Source organism: Bidens hawaiensis, unplaced genomic scaffold, assembly GCF_021521415.1.
Source record: "Bidens hawaiensis isolate Kalapana, Puna unplaced genomic scaffold, B.hawaiensis_p1.1 tig00419527_1, whole genome shotgun sequence".
Taxonomy (NCBI): domain Eukaryota; kingdom Viridiplantae; phylum Streptophyta; class Magnoliopsida; order Asterales; family Asteraceae; genus Bidens; species Bidens hawaiensis.
Window position 1 is genome coordinate 597338 of NW_027504890.1, and position 20921 is coordinate 618258.

Genomic DNA, 20921 nt, shown 5'->3' on the forward strand with positions numbered 1-20921 from the left:
GGAGATATGTCGTGATGTTTGAAATACTATGTTTTATGTTATGTTTTTGAAAGACAAGTTATGGATGTTTGTAATGAATGGTTGACTTTTATATTATTCCGTGAAAGTTTTAATTAACTCTGATATTTAGAACTGTGTTTATGAGTAAATCCAACGTTAAAGTGAGACACCGGTGACGGGGCCTTACAGATTTTGGGGGTTTTTATTTTCGCGTGTTTTTAGGTTTCATTTGAGATATGTAGAAGGTGCTATGGATGCTTTGCGTTGTATAAGGTAGTTTTTGGATAATATATATTTATGTTATATAATAGTTTTCTTTATGGTATTTTTCTTCTTTCAGATTATGGTGTTGATCCAGCTGCAACATGATTACACGTGACCTCAGATGGAAAACCAAAAGTCTTGTATGTCATCAATTGGTATCCTTCAAAATCCAATCAGTTTTGTTATATTTCTTCCCTTGGTGATATTATTTTTACTTTAATAAATATTTTCTTTCCTCACAGCATGGAATTGGTGATCTTGATACATCAACTGTTCTAAAGGCTGATGAAAATGGTTTGGCTGTATTCGTGGTACATCAGGTTGGTAGCTGTTATATTGATTTCTTTATTCATTAATTAATAGTTGACTTATTAATGAAAATTATTATTAGATTTGAATTTAACAATATATAACGTTATTTTGTTTTAAAATTTTCAGGATTCATGTTGTTGCTGAATGGCACTCGTGATTGCTATCATATTACTTGAACACACAAGGAAAGTAATAACTAAAAAGGATCATGCCATATATTTGGAAAATGTCTCCCCTCCTTACAGGTGATGTAACTCTATTTTGAATAATCTATACTATATAATAAATAAAGGTTTTTAATGGCACATGGCATCACAAAAGATAGTTTCTTACAAAATTATCCCACCCCTCCCTCTTATTAAATACATTTCTTTTTTTATTAATAGTTTTATATTTAACTTCTTTTTCCTTATTATCATTTATTTTCTCTTTTTAATAACTATTTTTTAATTTAAAATTTTAATACAAACATAGATATATTATTTAGTTTTATATAAATATGTTGTATTCCTTATTAATATTAAGCCTTTATAAGTAACAACTTTTCACGTTGATTTAAATAAAATAATTAATTTCAAATAAAACTTTATGTTTGTTTTACAATGAAGATTAATAAAAGCTAAAGTCAATCATTATAGATGGTTTGATTTGTTTTTTAGACAACTTGTGTTAACGCATGGTAAGTGATGTGTTTCATTATCTAAAGTTGAAATAAAAAACAAAACGAAACTACTAATTTTGATAGGTAGGTTAAAATTACAAATATTGTATACAAAAAAATATTTTGAGATTTATGAATTTTCAACAACTTTTTATTTTCGTATTGTGTAATACGTAATTTATTCTACCATATATTATATCTTTATATCTTTTGAACATATTTACATTGTGTTATTATCTAAATAAATTTATTTATTCTAACTCGTATTCTACAGGGTCTTAATGCCATATATCATTACACATGAGCGATCCTTACAAAATTTTCCCATTTCTCTCATGTTAAATATATATTTCTTTTTCTTATTAATAGTTTTATATTTTATTCTTTTTTCTTTTCAATCTATTATTATTGAGTGAACTGCGGTTTTCGTCCCTATGGCTTGTCGAAATCTGCGTTTTTAGAACTATAGTTTTCCTCCATCTTTCTCATATTAACTATGTTGATCCTTACAAAATGTTCCCTCATCTCTCTCATATTAACTACATTTCCCTTTTTAATATTTCATTTTCAATTTTTAATAATTCCATTCTAATTTAAAAGAATTAATACCATCATAAATATGATAATTTGTTTAATATAAAACGTATTGCATTAGTTATTAATATTAGGTTTTTATAAGTAACCAACGAAACGTGTGCGTTTCTTTAACCAATTAAAGTATCAAACATTGTTCATGTCAAAATAATTTAAGATTAGAATGATCTTTGGTCCACGAGTTGGTTTAAAAAAATTGTCATTTACAACTACTTTTTTTTAATAACAAAGAAATAATTTATGATTTATGAATTTTCTAACAACTTTTTATTTCCAAGTTGTGTAATGTGTAATTTTTTACTGTATAATATATCTTTATATACGTGATATATTTTTTTTTATATTTCACATTATGTTATTATTTAAAAAAAATTACTTATTCTAACCCGTGTGCTACACGGTTAACTAAGCTAGTATAATAAATATAAATGATAGTATGATACCTATTGGCAGTTTATGTTTTATTGAACTTTTGATTAATCATAACTTGCAGTTTATATGCTTATATAATCCTACATATGCTTTTGGGTCAAAACGGGTTATGAGTAAAATGAGTTTATGCCAAAATGGGTTTTTTAATAAAGTGTCAATTCGGTTCGGGTTTGGAGTAGGGTTAAAACGGGTCACTTTGTTTTTATTAAAAAAGGTATGAATTAGAATTGAATTATAATTTTCCTAAAAACTATCAATTCGGGTCAGCTCAAAGCGGGTTATTTTATTAAATAAATAAAAAGTAATATATTTCAAACTTTCTAAACACATATATTACAAACTTTTAAATTCAGAATTTTCTATTATTTAAATAGTCATTAACATTTTATCTTATAAAAAGATAAAGATATCTGATTTAACCTTACAGAAAATCTTTAAATAGAACTTGAATAAACAGGTCAGTTTACTTACATGTAAATCTAATTATTTATGAGAGGTAGATTAAGGTCGGTTCTGGTTATGTTAATTTTTATCATTTAATATCATCATTAGCAATGTGAGCATATAATGATATTTATGTTTAATATATATGAAACAATTTACCTTTTATTATCATACTTCTGTCTTGATGTTCTATTTTTGGCTATCATTAGTGCATTTTATTAACAGCCACAATTTTTTTCTTTTTATTTAGGTTGAATATTAATTTATCAATATATGATGAATATGTTGTCAAATCTGAATTCAACAACATAGCCGAGGACGAGGTCAATCTGAGTAAGGTAAACTGCACAACTGTTTTGAATGATTTAATACATGTATTTTCCAAGTGGTTATAATCCATATGTTTATGTATGTAGGTTAATATGTGGTAATTGTTGGTACCATATGCTTAATACCACAATATAACATCCTACTTTCGGTTATATTAATAAAATAAAGTTCGTTTATTTTATAGCGGGTCGTTATCGGTTTAGTTGAATAGAATACGAGATGGACTTGTGTTGGGTAAATGGATATGGGTTATGGACTTGGGTTATGGAGGAATGAAGGAAAGACCATGGGCTTAAGCCCATGATCAAATATATATATACCCTTAATCCTCCATTTAATTCATTTAAACATATCCCTTACACCATCCAAAACACACACTTAAGATTCTCTCTCTAGTTCTCTCTCTCTTTAAACCGATATCAAGAAGGAAACTGAGAACCGACCCGAGGTAATGATAGTATTTTATTGTTTGAGCTTAAAACCGTTAGTTATGAACACAAAACGACGAGCCGACACCGTTAAACCTTTTAAGTCACGAAATCCGGGTGGATTCGGGTATAAACCGAACCTATGATGAGCTTAGGGGTCACCCTAGCTCAGATCTGGATCGAACGGGACGAAAAACGGTGAAAAACGAGTTAAAACACGTTTTTTCCGGCGAATCTGCGGTTTTCCGGCGGCGCCGGAAAAGGTTGGTACGAGGTTAGCGATGTCAGGGAATGTTCTGACATTCCCTGACCTAACCCTAATTCGCTAAGAGTAACTAGCGAAGTAGGTGTGATTCGCCAGCCGATTCGCTAAGGAAAGATTAGAGAACTAGCATGTCATTCGTTAAGGAAATAAGGGCGAACTAGGCCATTCGCTAAGGCCATTCTCTAAGAGAGAGACGAATGAACCCCCTTCGTTATAGGGTTCATTCGTTGACCAGATCAGTTCGTTAAGGTCCAATTCGCTATAAGGACCAGTTCGTTAAGATGCCTGATTCGTTACAAAGGCAGATTCGCTATAATGGCTAATTCGTTATGAATTCCCATTCGTTAAGAACTGAGTGACGAATTAGAACTTTGAAAGAATGACAGAACAGTCCCTGGACTTAGAAAAGAATGATATAATTACTAAGTGACCCTTGGACTTTGATGATTTATGAAAGATGCCTTCAAGGGTTAAAGTGTAGCGATTAACTAACCGGTAATAATCCAATGAAGTAAAACCGGCTTAGATACGTAAGATTAATTAAGTATACGATAGGAAGAGTTAGAGCCGTATTTAATATATGTATGATTATACAGTTAGTCGTGCTCAGCTCAGGAAAGGATTAACTATAAACGGTGAACGCAACCGCCTTGAGGTGAGTTTCTAGCCCCACTTCCTTGTTATGTTCTCGGGGCTGTGTGCATACTCGATGTGATAGTTAATACACTTATACTAAGTGGTAAGTGTATGCCTTGTATGATTTATGTATGATGATTGTTTGACGGTGCGTGAACGATCTTCGGATATTGCATGTACCGTCAGGTGGTAGTTAAGATATGATTGATAAGTATGATGACAGATATGATGTATGTATGAATATATGATGTATGCATAATGTATGTATGTTATGATGATGATGCATGAACGCTCTTCGGAGATTGCATGTATTGTCAAGGAAAGTATGTATGAACAGGTACGGTATAGTTACACGAAACAAAGGGACCAGACCCAAATAATATTTGTGATGATAGGGACCAGAACCTAATAATATCTGTGATGTTGGGGACCAGACCCTTTATAATATCTGTGATATTAGGGACCAGACCCTTATAATATCTGTGAGGTTATAGAGCGGAAGGCTCTTTAAATAGAACGGATAGTTATGTATGAAAAGTAAGTATGAATAATGTACACCCCTTCGGGCACGTGTGCAAGTATGAGAACAGATTGTATGTTGTATGATTAACTAGAACTCACTCAGCGTAGCTGACTTTTAGTATGCACGCAGGTGAGTAGATTGAGGCAGCTTGCATAAGAGGAAGCACATGGCATGGACTTGAAGAAGCTGGCATCTCAAGAAATGTTATGTTATTCTAAAGACAATGTTTTATGTTTTAAATGATTTGAATGCCCGTTAAGACAACAAAGTATGGTTTTGTAATATGATGGTTTGAATGTTTTAAGATTCCGCGAATGTTTTTATTAATTCTGATATTATGAACTGTGTTTATGAGTAAATCCAACGTTCAAATGTGAGGCACCGGTAACGAGGCCTTACAAGTTTTTATCAGAGCAAAATTTGAGAGATTTAAGCATCTTATATGATTAGACTCGAACAGAGAATGGGATTAAAGTAAGAAAAGAAAGAAGATGACAGTTCAAGAATGCCATGTGTCACTCAAGCAAGCTCAGTAACGGTAAAGTGTATGATTAAATATGTATGTTAATGTTAGCTTGATTGCTAAAGAAAGGATATGTGAATGTTAGGGATAGGATTACTTGATTGATTAACTGTTTAGGATAGAACCAGCACAAATAGACTCATAAGGGAAGTGTATAGGACACGGAAAGTAACGTGATCAGCTAATCACAATTGGCCACTGTTATTACCTGTTAGCCTTACTATCCTTGTACTAAATGGTTTCTTAAGTGATAACGTTTGTGTTTCCTTATAGATTACGATGGCTAGAGTTAAGAAAGTTGCTGGAAAGAAAGGACGCACGGGACGCCGTGGCAGGCCACGCGTTGTCAGAGAGCCGTCAGTAGCACCAGTTACCAATGCTGAGGGAGAAGGGAGTGCCGCTGGAGGAAACCCGAGTAACAACGAGGGAGTTCAGCTGGATCCCGCTATTCATGCTGCTATTGCCCAAGTGATAGCAACTGCTATGAAGAACATGAATCCCGATAAGCCTACTGGATAAAGGGGAGAGGGTAGAATCGGGCGTTGTGAAATCGGTGAAGGTGGATGGTAGAAAAAGGGGCCGAGGTGGATGCAACTATAAGTCTTTCAAAGGTTGTGATCCACCACAGCTAACTGGTTTGGGAGACGCAATCGCTACTCTCCAATGGATAACCGCCATGGATAAAATTATCCGAATTAGCGAATGCCATCCCGACCAAGCTGTGGGATATGCCACCCAATCATTCGGTGAGGAGGCAATGTATTGGTGGGAGTCAGTTGAGCAGAGGAAGAGTCGAGAAGAGATCAAGGCCTTGAGGTGGGACGATCTGAAAGAGTTAGTGATGAAACGATTTTGTGCTGATGCTGAGGTAGAGAAGGTTGAAATGAAGTTCTTTTGAGTCTGAAGGCGGGTAAGATGACACACCGCGAATACCTCACTGAATTCAACCGCCTGTCAAGGTTGGTGCCAAATATGGTGGACACCGAGGCCAAGCGGATCAAATGTTACCTTAGGGGACTGCCGCAGAATGTTCGCGTCTTGGTCAAGACTGGTAGACCGGGTACCTTTGACTCTGCTGTGGGACTCGCAGAAACGGTTTATAAGGACTTGATAGATGAAGCGGTTATGGAAGAGAAGAAAGAGAAGAAGTGGATCGCTCTGCCAAGCGACCTGGTACTCAGTTATGGAACTCCAAGAACAAGCAACCCAGAGTTTGGGAAAAGAGGTCGTGTAAGACCTGCGGAAAGATGCATGGTGGTGAGTGCAAGTGGGGTAGAAGTTCTGATAATTGTCTCAAATGTGGAAAGGCTCATGGTGGAGAATGCAGAATGGGGTCGAATGCCTGTTATAAGTGCGGGAAGGTAGGGCATTATGCCAATGAGTGCAGTGCGAAGCCAGCATGTTACAAATGTGGCAAGACAGGCCATATGGCAAGAGAGTGCACTGAAGGTGAGGCTGGAGGTAGTGGGAAGAAAGATTCTGATCAAGCAAGGCCGAGGACAAGAGCCTATATGCTGACCCAGGAACAAGCTAGACAGATTCCTGATGTTGTGACCGGTACATTCTTAGTAAACGGCATTTCTGCTTCCGTATTATTTGATTCTGGTGCGAATAGAAGTTTTGTAGCTACGACATTTAGTAAACTAGCTAAAATGAAAGGCTGCCGAGTGTCTGAAACTTTTATAGTAGAAACCGCCAGTGACACTTCGGTTAAAAAAACAAAAATGGTTAAGGATTGTAAGATAGAGTTAGAGGGACATGAGTTCCCTGTTACTTTGTATGTTATGACCTTAGAAGAGTTCGATGTAGTCTTGGGAATGGATTGGTTGTCTGAGTTTGAAGCTCAGATAGTATGTAAGAGTAGAATAATAAAGCTAAGGTCTTTAGATGGTAGCGCGGTGACGGTTTACGGTGATAAAGAAAGTTCAGGGTTTAACGTCATTTCGATGATAAAAGCCGAAGGGTTATTACGACGAGGATGTGGTGCCTACCTGGCGTATGTTGTCAACGCTACGGCCGAGACGAAAGAAATGAAAGATGTTCCTATCGTGTGTGACTACCCAGAAGTGTTCCCTGAGGATCTTCCGAGGTTACCACCGGAGCGAGAGATAGAATTCCAGATAGATTTAATACCAGGAGCCCAGCCCGTCGCGAAAGCACCTTACCGTCTATCTCCGTCCGAGATGAAAGAATTGATGTCCCAACTGCAAGAACTCCACGACAAGGGTATTATTAGACCAAGTGTTTCCCCGTGGGGCGCACCAGTGTTATTCGTAAAGAAGAAGGATGGAAGTATGAGAATGTGCATAGACTATCGTGAGTTGAATAAGCTTACGGTGAAGAATAGATATCCTTTGCCAAGGATTGATGATCTGTTTGATCAACTGCAAGGTTCAAGTTGGTTCTCACGGATAGATCTCAGATCAGGCTATCATCAACTTAAGGTGAAAGAGGCAGACATCCCTAAAACAGCGTTCCGAACGCGGTATGGACACTACGAGTTCCTCGTAATGTCATTCGGTCTAACGAATGCTCCCGCAGCATTTATGGACATGATGAATAGGGTTTGTCGGCCGATGTTGGATAAGTCGGTTATCGTCTTCATTGATGATATATTGATTTATTCAAAGAGCGAGTCTGACCATGCTGAGCATCTGAGAGAGGTATTGGAGACTCTGAAGAAAGAGAAGTTGTATGCTAAGTTTTCGAAGTGCGCGTTCTGGTTAAGAGAAGTGAAATTTCTAGGTCACGTGATTAATCCGGAGGGGATTACCGTGGACCCAGCTAAGATTGAAGCGATAACGAATTGGAAGACTCCACAGAATCCGACTGATATACGAAGCTTCCTAGGGTTAGCTGGCTACTATAGGAGATTCATCGAAGGTTTCTCCAAGATAGCCGCACCGCTGACCGGTATGACCCGAAAGTCGATAGTATTCAGTTGGGGAAAGTTTCAAGAAGAAGCCTTTGAGGAATTAAAGAAGAGACTCACGCAAGCTCCAATCCTTTCTCTACTCGATGGTGATGAGGATTTGGTTGTCTGTACTGATGCTTCGCATCGTGGGTTAGGTTGCGTGTTGATGCAACGAGGAAAAGTGATAGCTTACGCGTCTAGACAGTTGAAAGTCCATGAGAGTACTTATCCAACGCATGATTTGGAGCTAGCAGCAGTAGTGCATGCCTTAAAGATATGGAGGCATTATCTGTATGGTACTAAGTGTACCATCTACACAGATCATAAGAGTTTAAAGTACTTCTTCGAGCAAAAAGAATTGAACATGAGACAGAGAAGATGGTTGGAGTTGATAAAGGATTACGACTGCGATATTAAGTACTACCCTGGCAAAGCTAACGTGGTCGCTGATGCACTAAGCCGTAAGAATGAGGAAGTCCTTGCAACTGTGAAGTCATACAAACTGATTATGAATTCAAGCCTTTTCGAAGAAATCATCAAGGTGCAGTTAGAGGTGCTAGTAGACGAGAAGTTGGTAAAGAAAGAAAGAGTTTACGGCCAACAAGACGAGCTAATGGAAAACACTCATGGTGTTAAGACTAGCTTTGACCGTGTGTGGATCCCACGCCATGGGGATCTCAGAGGTCGAATCTTAGATGAAGCTCATAAGTCAAGATATTCGATTCATCCAGGAACTACGAAGATGTACCAGGATTTGAAAAGAGATTATTGGTGGCCAGGAATGAAGAATGATGTGATAGATTATGTCAATAAGTGCTTAAAGTTGTTTACAAGTCAAGGCAGAGCACCAGAAGCCTTATGGAAAGATGCAACCTTTGGAGATACCAGAATGGAAATGGGAACACATCACCATGGATTTCATAACTAAGCTACCTCGTACAGCTAAGCACCATGATACCATCTGGGTGATTGTGGACCGTTTGACCAAGAGTGCTCACTTTCTGCCTATACGAGAGGCTATCTCGTCAGAAACGTTAGCAAGCTTGTTCATTAAAGAGGTTGTATCTAAGCATGGAGTACCGTTATCAATTGTGTCCGATAGAGATATACGGTTTACTTAGAGATTTTGGAAGAAGTTCCATGAAGCTATGGGAATGAGGTTGAACATTATTACGTCGTATCATCCCCAAACAGATGGACAGTCTGAAAGGACGATCCAAACCCTTGAGGATATGCTACGTGCTTGTGTTCTAGACTTTGGTGGAAGTTGGGATGATCATCTGCATCTGGCAGAGTTCTCTTATAACAACAGTTACCATTCAAGTATTGGTATGCCACCATTCGAGATGTTGTATGGGAGACGTTGTAGAACTCCCGTATGTTGGGGAGAGATTGGTCAGAAGGAGATGGGAAGCCTAGAAGTTGTGCAAGAAACCTCTTCGAAGTTCGATCAGATCAAGGCAAGAATGAAAGCTGCTCAAGACAGACAGAAGTCGTATGCTGATAAGCGGCGACGACCGATTGAGTTTAACGTTGGTGACAATGTGATGCTCAAGGTCTCGCCATGGAAAGGAATCATTCGTTTCAGGAAGAGGCGAAAGTTGAGTCCAAGGTACATTGGACCGTTCAAGATTTTAGATCGAGTAGGTGAATTGGCTTACAAGTTAGATTTGCCAGAAGAGTTGGAAGGAATTCATTCAACCTTCCACGTTTCTCATCTGAGAAAATGTCTAGCTGATGACACGTCTCACGTGTCATTGATGGACATCGAGGTTGATGAGCAGTTGAACTACATTGAGCAACCGATAGAGATAGTTGACCGCAAGGAGAAGCAACTTCGTCGCAAGGTTATACCTTTAGTGAAAGTGATATGGAAGCATCGCAAAGGTTCAGATGCCACTTGGGAAGCGGAGGATGAGATGCGCAAGTTTTATCCGAATCTGTTTATTTAATAGTTAGCCGAAACCTCTTTAAGGAGGGAAGACTTGTAACATCCTACTTTCGGTTATATTAATAAAATAAAGTTCATTTATTTTATAGCGGGTCGTTATCGGTTTAGTTGAATAGAATACAAGATGGACTTGTGTTGGGTAATTGGATATGGGTTATGGACTTGGGTTATGGAGGAATGAAGGAAAGACCATGGGCTTAAGCCCATGATCAAAAATATATATAACCTTAATCCTCCATTTAATTCATTTACACATATCCCTTACACCATCCAAAACACACACACTCTCTTTAAACCGATATCAAGAAGGAAACTGAGAACCGACCCGAGGTAATGATAGTATTTTATTGTTTGAGCTTAAAACCGTTAGTTATGAACACGAAACGACGAGCCGACACCGTTAAACCGTTTAAGTCACGAAATCCGGGTGGATTCGGGTATAAACCGAACCTATGATGAGCTTAGGGGTCACCCTAGCTCAGATCTGGATCGAACGGGACAAAAAACGGTGAAAAACGAGTTAAAACACGTTTTTTCCGGCGAATCCGCGGTTTTCCGGCGGCGGTGCCGAAAAGGCGGCGCCGGAAAAGGTTGGTACGAGGTTAGCGATGTCAGAGAATGTTCTGACATTCCCTGACCTAACCCTAATTCGCTAAGAGTAACTAGCGAAGTAGGTGTGATTCGCCAGCCGATTCGCTAAGGAAAGATTAGCGAACTAGCATGTCATTCGTTAAGGAAATAAGGGCGAACTAGGCCATTCGCTAAGGCCATTCTAAGAGAGGGACGAATGAACCCCCTTCGTTATAGGGTTCATTCGTTGACCAGATCAGTTCGTTAAGGTCCAATTCGCTATAAGGACCAGTTCGTTAAGATGCCTGATTCGTTACAAAGGCAGATTCGCTATAATGGCTAATTCGTTATGAATTCCCATTCGTTAAGAACTGAGTGACGAATTAGAACTTTGAAAGAATGACAGAACAGTCCCTGGACTTAGAAAAGAATGATATAATTACTAAGTGACCCTTGGACTTTGATGATTTATGAAAGATGCCTTCAAGGGTTAAAGTGTAGCGATTAACTAACCGGTAATAATCCAATGAAGTAAAACCGGCTTAGATACGTAAGATTAATTAAGTATACGATAGGAAGAGTTAGAGCCGTATTTAATATATGTATGATTATACAGTTAGTCGTGCTCAGCTCAGGAAAGGATTAACTATAAACGGTGAACGCAACCGCCTTGAGGTGAGTTTCTAGCCCCACTTCCTTGTTATGTTCTCGGGGCTGTGTGCATACTCGATGTGATAGTTAATACACTTATCTTAAGTGGTAAGTGTATGCCTTGTATGATTTATGTATGATGATTGTTTGACGGTGCGTGAACGATCTTCGGATATTGCATGTACCGTCTGGTGGTAGTTAAGATATGATTGATAAGTATGATGAAAGATATGATGTATGTATGAATATATGATGTATGCATAATGTATGTATGTTATGATGATGGTGCATGAACGCTCTTCGGAGATTGCACGTATTGTCAAGGAAAGTATGTATGAACAGGTACGGTACAGTTACACGAAACAAAGGGACCAGACCCTAATAATATCTGTGATGGTAGGGACCAGACCCTAATAATATCTGTGATGTTGGGGACCAGACCCTTTATAATATCTGTGATGTTAGGGACCAGACCCTTATAATATTTGTGAGGTTATAGAGCGGAAGGCTCTTTAAATAGAACGGATAGTTATGTATGAAAAGTAAGTATGAATAATGTACATCCCTTCGGGCACGTGTGCAAGTATGAGAACAGATTGTATGTTGTATGATTAACTAGAACTCACTCAGCGTAGCTGACTTTTAGTATGCACGCAAGTGAGTAGATTGAGGCAGCTTGCATAAGAGGAAGCACATGGCATGGACTTGAAGAAGCTGGCATCTCAAGAAATGTTATGTTATTCTAAAGACAATGTTTTATGTTTTAAATGATTTGAATGCCCGTTAAGACAACAAAGTATGGTTTTGTAATATGATGGTTTGAATGTTTTAAGATTCCGCGAATGTTTTTATTAACTCTGATATTATGAACTGTGTTTATGAGTAAATCCAACGTCCAAATGTTAGGCACCGGTAACGGGGCCTTACACACAAGATTTGTTTTGGTATTATCTCTCCTAAAAGGTTTGTACCACGAAAGTTACCAAAAAGTGTTACCATTTTTAGATTCAAAGTCAAATCTTTTGTACTTCAAGACTTAGCAGTTAGCATTAAAGAGGTATCAAACTCTCTACCCAAGATACATCACACTTCTTCTTCTTTTCAGTCTTGCTTAAAATAATTTCTAAACACAGATTTAAACAAACAAAAACTTTTTACAGTCATTAAGATTTGATATTATAAAAGGATAAAGATATGTGATTTAACCTTACATATAAAGGTTGAAAATATGTAAAAGTTTCATTTTAACTTTTCAACTTTTTTACTTTTTGAGTATTTGAGGAATGTCTGTATTCCGTATAGCTTTGGTTTATCTATTAGGTTGTTTTTTTCTGCATGTGTGTTACTGTGTGGTGGTTAAGTTATAAATAGGTTTAGCTTTTTGATGATTTAGTTGAAAAAAATGAAAAACTAATGATACAAATTACTTTAGCTATTAGTTTTGTGGTATGCAAATTACTTTTTAGTTATGTGTATATATATCCTTTGTATATGATCTGCATATATAGGTTGAAAAAGATTCACAACTAATGTTGTGAGTTGCTTTTACTTATTGGTTTTTGTATATTATGCAAATAACTAACTATCTGGATGCTTGCTTGGTTATTTTGGTTACATATGCGTTGTCTCTTTCGTGTGTTTTCCATTTTATTTCTTGCATATATGTTTATAGGTTGATAATTTACAGACTGGTAATTTAGAGTTTATGTAAGTTTTTAATTTTCAAATAATTTTTTATTATTATTTTACTTCATATGAGTAGCCGATGAACTTTGTTTGATATGCATGTTGTGGCATTGTGTATTTGCATAATGTAGTTTATAATTTTCGTTATGGTAACATAATGTAGTTTATAATTTTCGCATTTTTAAAGGTTTCTATCAGATTCAAGCATTAGCCATACTTTCCTTAAGAGCTCTGTTATTATGTTTAGGTATTGCTATTCGTTCAGAAACATTATGTCCATTGGTTACACAATTATTGAATGTCTAGCATCTCTTCTGACCGGGTCATGTGGTATCTGCTGGAAGTGCAAGCAAAAGGTTCTAAGGAGGGTTTGGGTCAAAACGAGTACTTTTAATAGAAGTGAATATAAACATATTGGTTTTTAATATTTGTTTGTTAACTATTTTTAATGTTTTATGTTCATGTTTGTTCGTTAATATATTCATTCATAATCTTTTTGACCCATTTAAGTTAGTCTATGCATTAAAATATTTAGCTCAGTTGTGTTCGTTCATAGATGGTTAGTTATATTAGTGTGTTAACAAAGGAACGGACAAAAGTGAACGCACTCATTTTATTAACGAATGAACACGAACAAAAATAAACAATAAAATCCCATCGTTAATCATTTGGTCAATTAAATTTACATGTACGAACACAAGCAAAGTCTATTTGGTTTGTTTACAAACCTACTTTTGATTATTGGTTTCAATGTATTTTAAGGGTTTTTGATAGGCCGAACAAGCCAAGGAGAAAGAAGAACTCGCAATGTGTTCAGGTGTTACGGTTTGGCTAACCAATCCACTTTGGTCCAATTAAGTAATAGATTTAGATATCGTAAAGGAAATACCCTCATAACAATGTAAATTCTTTGTAATTTCTTTTATTTTAAAATATTCTTTTGGCAAAGCCCATGTGTACATGTAGAAACATGGTATGTGGCATGATTTATACAATTTTTTTTTTTTTTTGCAGTGGGTCCTGTTAGACATGTATAACATCTATTTTTTTGTTGGGTTGGATGGAAGAATTTGTACCTTTTTATTATTATTTTTTTTAAATTTGGTTTTCATACACTGTATGAAGGCATGAAATATATCTATTTTATATAGAACCTATGTTTGTGCAGTGCCCTTTGATATGTCCAAATGGGTCGAAAATGGGCAGAGTGTAAGCTTAAGGCATTAAACCTTCATCATCATCATCGTACTCAGTATATCCCACCAATAGCAATGCTATGGTAGGGTCTGAGGAGGGTAAGATGTAGACAGCCTTACCTCTATCCCATAGGGATAGAGAGGCTGCTTCCGGTACTGATTATTTAAAAGTATTGAAATGTTTTAGTTTAATATATGATAATAAACTTTTAATGTTTTAGTTTTATATGAACTTTACTAGAATGTAGTTGGCCTTTTCAGTATTTTCTTGTTTCTGTCTTGCATCAGTAATGGATATGGGTGAACATTGTGCTAGGTTGAAATTGACAAACCGAAATATGGTTCATATTATTTGTCTATGCTAATTGTTAAAGATAGCAACCTAGCCAGGTTGAAATTGATAAACCCAAATATGGTTAATATATTTGTTTATGTTAAAGACAACAACCTTAAGCTCAACACATTTTAAACCATGTAAATCGAACACGACCAACGTATATCTAAACGAATTAAATGGTTTGGGAAGTGAAAACAAATTATATGTTGTAAATAGATTGATGAGTTGTAATCCAGTTGTAGACGGACTAAATAACGTAACTACTTGACGATTTGCAAACAGTTGCAGTAAATTCGTAAACAAGTTAAACGTAAGCACTATAAAATATACTGGTTGCACTAGGGGTGTCTTAAGCAAGGCAAATGAATAATTGCACTTAGTTATTTTCCGTTGTAAACTTGTCACTCATGGAGTCCTTGGTATGACTTGGTGTTGAATGTTTACATTATTGCATGGATCCTAATTCATCCTAGTGGTAACATATATGAGGTTAAACCCATCACGCAAATCAAAGTTCTTACAGCCTAGTGGTATTAAGGTGGGTAATGAAGATGCTAGTTTTATAATGGTCGAGTGCTCCTGTTTCATTATGGACACTAGACACTGAAGTTGATTTAGGAGTATGTTTAGAATGGGCGTGAGTTGATCGTTAAAAGAAAACCCATCGACGAATCAAGCTACTATGCGTAGGTGTGCTTTTAGCCATGGTCCAACCCACATTGAAATTGAAAATGATGTGAACACAAATTTTTTAACGTTTTTATGTATCATTTGGATAATCGTTTTATGATGCAAGTGCTTTTATTAAAGTGGTAAATCTTGTGAACTCACCGAGCCTTATAGGTTTATAGCTATATTCATGGGTGTGACATGTTTTTAGAAGAAAACATATTTAAAAAACTATTCGATTGTGAAAGTGATGTGGTTAACAAGACTAAGGAGCTGATGGTGTTCTAGAATTTCTTTAGTCATTAGCTACGTTGAATATTTGTTACACCAAACACATGAGCTAATCAGCTAATACTAGATGTTGTTTATTTACTCTAACTTGTAAAATTATTTAATCAAGATTTGAGTATATGTACATTTTATTTAGATATAGCTTGAGACATGCATACTATACGGTAAGGGTGTGCATGGGTTGGTTTGGAGCGGTTTTGGGTCAAACCCATAACCATAACCGTTATATCGGTCAATAAATAACCATAACCATAACCGATCCGTTGTGGCGGTTTCGGTTAATCGGTTTTAAAGGTCATAACGGATCGGTTATGGGTCGGTTAACCGTGACTAAAAAATATGATTAAATATTAAAACAATATGACATAGTCCAACAAGATTAGATATAAACCAAATAATCAGTCATACATTTAGGGTAGTTATATGACAATAAAAAATCAATATATATACAATCAGTTACATACTGAAACAGATAGAGTAATCAGCGATATCATATATTTATTAATTTATTTAATTTTATTAAACAATACACGTAAACTATAACAAATCAAATTGAGTGGGGTGGCAGGGCGCAACGTGTTCGCGCAGTGAGATAGCTTAATTGTGAAAGTCACCGTTCGAAAAAAAAATTAAGGTGTTAGATGAGAGATAATCATAACCTGCTTCTTTTCAATCACTAATGAGAATACTAGACAATGTAACTATCAACTACAATAACTACAATAAGTGGTAAATAAATCCTTAAAAAAAGTTCAATTGTAGCAAAAAAAATAAAATAAATAAATAACTTTAAAAGGCGGTTCGGTTGTAGCGGGTTTGAATTTATCTTTGACTAAAACCGACCCGCATTTGGCGGTTTTTGAAAACCCATTAAACTGACCTATCGGTTATGTTGGTTATTGGTTAAAATCGGTTCGGTTATGGCTATGGTTTCGTTATCGGTTATGGTGGTTAACTAGCTCACACCTATTATACAGGTAATTGATGAAAAAAATAATATTTAACAATTAAACGAAATACAAAAACAATACACGTATCATACATTGTTAAGAGATAGTTGTTGTACAATAGTGTAAAAAAATAATTAAGTATTTATTTAGTTATTTTTGTTCTTCAAATTAGTATTTAGTAGTTATCATTAACAAATAAATGGTCATGAATGATTTTAGTGATTTAGTTGGTTTTGAGTTGTGATGATTAATGAAGTTCATGTTACATTTCTTATAATATATTACATATGAAGTTACCTTTTTATAGAACGTATAAATGTATTTTATTAATTTTTTTAAAGAAAATTAAAGCAAAAGACTTGGAAGCCAAGAAAAAACGTTATAATGGAAAGCTTAAAGAATTAAAATTACACCATTTAGTTTTTAGAGTTTAGACCATTTAATAAAGGAAAATGCATGTGTCCTATTTTTAACCTAAAGGATCACAGTCTCAAAGAATATAAAGAGTTTTGTGTTGTTAAGCATGTCGTCTAAAGATCACCTTTGCAATACAAAGTATTTTATTTTTCTTTAAACACGAAAAAGTCATATATACATACATCAAAAACGAACTCAAGCAACGAGCTAGAGATAGTACAAGATATTACACCACACCTCTATGCGAATAAAGAAGTTATATCGTATGTAAATCTATTGCATTTTGGTAGACGTTAGAAACAAAATTCTATCAACATATGGAGTGTGTAGATCAAGGTGTTTTATTGCAAAACTCATTTCTTTCTCATACGTGGCACTTCGAAAGCGAATCACTAGGATTGAGTGCCAACACCTTTAATGATGTTGTCTTCCACAGTTCCAACTTCCACCACATGAAGTTTGGATCATGTGTACATTGAATTCAATCGGTCAGTATAAATATATTGATTGTAGTTTTTCTTGTTGCCAATTATACAAAGTGATAGTTAATGCTTGAGGTTTAATGGTTTTAGGTTTGAAAACCGATTCAAGAGGGTTTCTCATAGTGGTGAGGTTCCTCCTTAATGATGTTTTTAGAGGTCAAAATCACTATGTAGGTTTGACATCCAGTCTTAGGAAGGTTCACTTGAGTATTGGGGGAATTTCAAACGTTGTTAAATTTTTTTTTATCATGATTGACAAGTTGAATATTTTCATTAAAAACAACGTTTGTATAACTACATCGGATGTTGAATTAGACGTCTTATTAATTTACTGATCGAATCGGTCAAGTAACTTATATGACTTATTTTTAAAAGTAATACTATTTGTATATTTGAGTGAGCCGCAGAACTTATTTAAAGAGTAAACAGTATGGTAGTTACATAAAACGATTGTATTTTGAAACTATGTTTTACATTGGCAATGTTAGCCTTACTTATAAAAAAATGTACTTGCAAAATGCACATTTATTTTGTACAAGAAAAGAGAGAAATTGATTTTTTATATTCATCACTAAAACAGGTAGAGCAATAGCCGTAGCAACTTAAACAGAATATTGCGTCATATTACATAATTACAATTGTATTGCACGAACCATTGGACCTTGGATTACGTGATAACCAGTTAAGCAAGCAATATTTGATATCGGATATCGTAGTTTGGAAAAAGTTTTGGGGCCATATGAGCACTTATAAAACTTAAATGCGAAAAATGAAGAAAACAGAGATCTTCAGGTATGAAAACGAAATAATAATAATAATAATAAATAATTAGGGCCTGTTTCTATATCCCTGCCGCCGTCGTGCAACCGATAACTCCGTCTGTACTGATCACCGTCCGGGAAATTTTGGCCGGAGTACGAACAATTTCAATCCAGGTATGTCCAATAATCGTCAAATTCTAACTGAATTTGTTTATCGTTTTCGTAAATTTATCTTATACCGTCGTTAGGTTAGTGATTCCGTTTATGACACTTCGATTGAATCTAATTAAATATGATTACTCGTTATATTCATATAAATTGTACTCTTTTTTTTTTTTTTTTTCCAAAATACTTTACTTCATAGAAACATCCAAATTGTACTCTATATATAGGTTTCCTTGTCAAAACCTAATGCAGTTACAAATATCTATCTGCGTGTATGCTTACTGCTTACATTGATATCAAATGTGTGCTTCCTTGGTTTTAATGTCAAAACCTAATGAACTTATCGCCATACCCGAAGCCTAGTAGTGTAAATTTACCTGTTTTTCTCGTTCGTAAATTTGAGTCCCCCCCCCCCCCCCCTGTTTATGAAAATTTTATACATATTGACTCTGGCGCTCTCCGCATTTTCCTCCAAGCTTCGCCACTTATTGCTTGTTTAGTTTAAAATACAATAGTTGTTTTATTGGTACTTCTTCGGACTGATTAATCTGATTTTTTAGCAGTTTGTCACAAATAGCTACAAGTTTGCGTGTGTGAAAAAGAATGTATGCTTAGTTGCTTACATTGATAGATTGATATAACATGTACTCCACTGGCTTTGATGTCAAAACTTAATGCGGTTATCGCTTGTTTAATTTTAAACACAAGAGTCGTTTTATTGGTACTTATTCCGACTGATAAATCTGATGTTTTTAGCGGGTTGTCACAAATTGTTACAAATTTGTTCGTATGAAAATTAATGTATGCTTACTCCTTACATTGATAGATTTATATATAATGTACTCCGTTGGTTTTGTTGTCAAAACCTAATGCAGTTATTGCTTGTTTAGTTTAAATGCGAGACTTGTTTCATTTGTACTTTATTTGAGTTCTGTGATAAATGATACATCTGATGTTCTTAGCAGTTTGCCAAAAAAGAAATTTGTGCGTGTGAAAAAATGTAAACTTACTACTTACATTGATAGATTTATGTAAAATGTATTCCCTTGGTTTTGATGTCAAAACCTAACGCAGTTATAGCTTGTTTAGTTTAAAATACGAGACTTGTTTCATTGGTAATTCTTTTGACTGATAAATAAGATGTTCTTAGCGGTTTGTCACAAAGTTACAAAATCTAGTAGCATTTAGACATTTTGGTATCCTTGCTCTGAAGATTTACAAATGAGTTTTATTTAGTAACTTTTTGCTGTTGGATTTTATCTCAGGCATGACAACACCTTTAGAGAGAATGGAAGCGATCATGGCATCTCTTGTCCAGGAGCGTTCACAAATGAATACGAGAAATGCCCCCATCAATAAGTTAAATGCAAATGTCAGTGGTAATGATGCTCCTAAGCTCACTAAATCACAGAGAAGGAAGAGGAGGAAAACCCTCATGAAAGTATTGACTGCAGATCTAGGATCGTTAGAAAAAAGAGAAGATATTGGCATAAGTTCAGCTGGTACTGGTGATGGAAAGAGTTCAAATTTCATAGGAGAAGAGCACACAAAAGTTGCCACTGGTAAGACGGGCTCAAGTTTGACTACAAATCTTAATAGGGAGGTCGAAGTACAAAAGGCAATGGAAACTACCACTGGTAAAGCAAGTTCAGGTTCAAATGCAGCAGATAATACTGTATCAAAAAAGAGAAAGAGAAATAGAAAGAAAATGAATAACAATAATCCAGATTTGGGTGACACTCTAAGTGCCCCTGAGAGCACACACGAAGAATTTGGTATGACTAAAGTTCTTGAAGTAACATGTAACGAAACAGTCGCAAGTAAAACTACAACTCCTGATGCAAACTTGGTGTCAATAGAAGAAGTTGCCAATATTAAGACTGGGAAGAGTGAAACCACATATGTTAATGGGAATGGTATGGAAAAAAGTAAAAAGAAGCCGGACTTGGATAACAAACAGCCAACTTTATCTGAAATTTTGAATCCGTGGTACCCACAAAGCTTGGAGTTGGATAACAAACGGCCAACTTTAGTTGAAATTTTGAATCCGAGGTACCACAAAGCTTGGAAGCATCCAAAGGTGAGACGGGTTTGGGTACCACTTCAACAGATAAACCAGCATCAAAAAAACAAAAGAGGCAGAAGTTAAACAAGAATCCAGACTTGGGTGATACGTTAAGTACCCGTGAAAGCACACATGAAGGATTAAGTACAACTAAAGCTCTTGAACCAAAGACGCATGAAATGATTTCAGCTAAAACTGAAACTCCTGATGCAAACATGGTGCCAAAAGAACAAGTTCATACAGAAGTTGTCAGTGGTAGGACGGGGGCGAGTGAAGCGACAAGTAATGGTAATGATCCTCCTATGCTCACTAAATCACAAAAAAAGAATAGGAGAAAAGCCCTAAAGAAAAAGTTGTATGCGAATCTAGGATTTTTAAAAAGAAGAGGAGATGCTGAAAATCCT

The 20921-nt window shown here is 35.7% G+C and overlaps 1 protein-coding gene across 1 annotated transcript; it reads left to right on the forward strand.

The window, feature by feature from the left end:
• Nucleotides 1-18416: 18416 nt before the first annotated feature.
• Nucleotides 18417-20881, forward strand: LOC143609288 (uncharacterized). The gene is made up of 2 exons (XM_077084083.1): nucleotides 18417-18461; nucleotides 19718-20881. Exon 2 carries the CDS (start codon nucleotides 19720-19722, stop codon nucleotides 20599-20601), a length of 882 nt encoding a protein of 293 aa, XP_076940198.1. The 5' UTR covers nucleotides 18417-18461; nucleotides 19718-19719; the 3' UTR covers nucleotides 20602-20881.
• The last annotated feature ends 40 nt before the right edge of the window (nucleotides 20882-20921 follow it).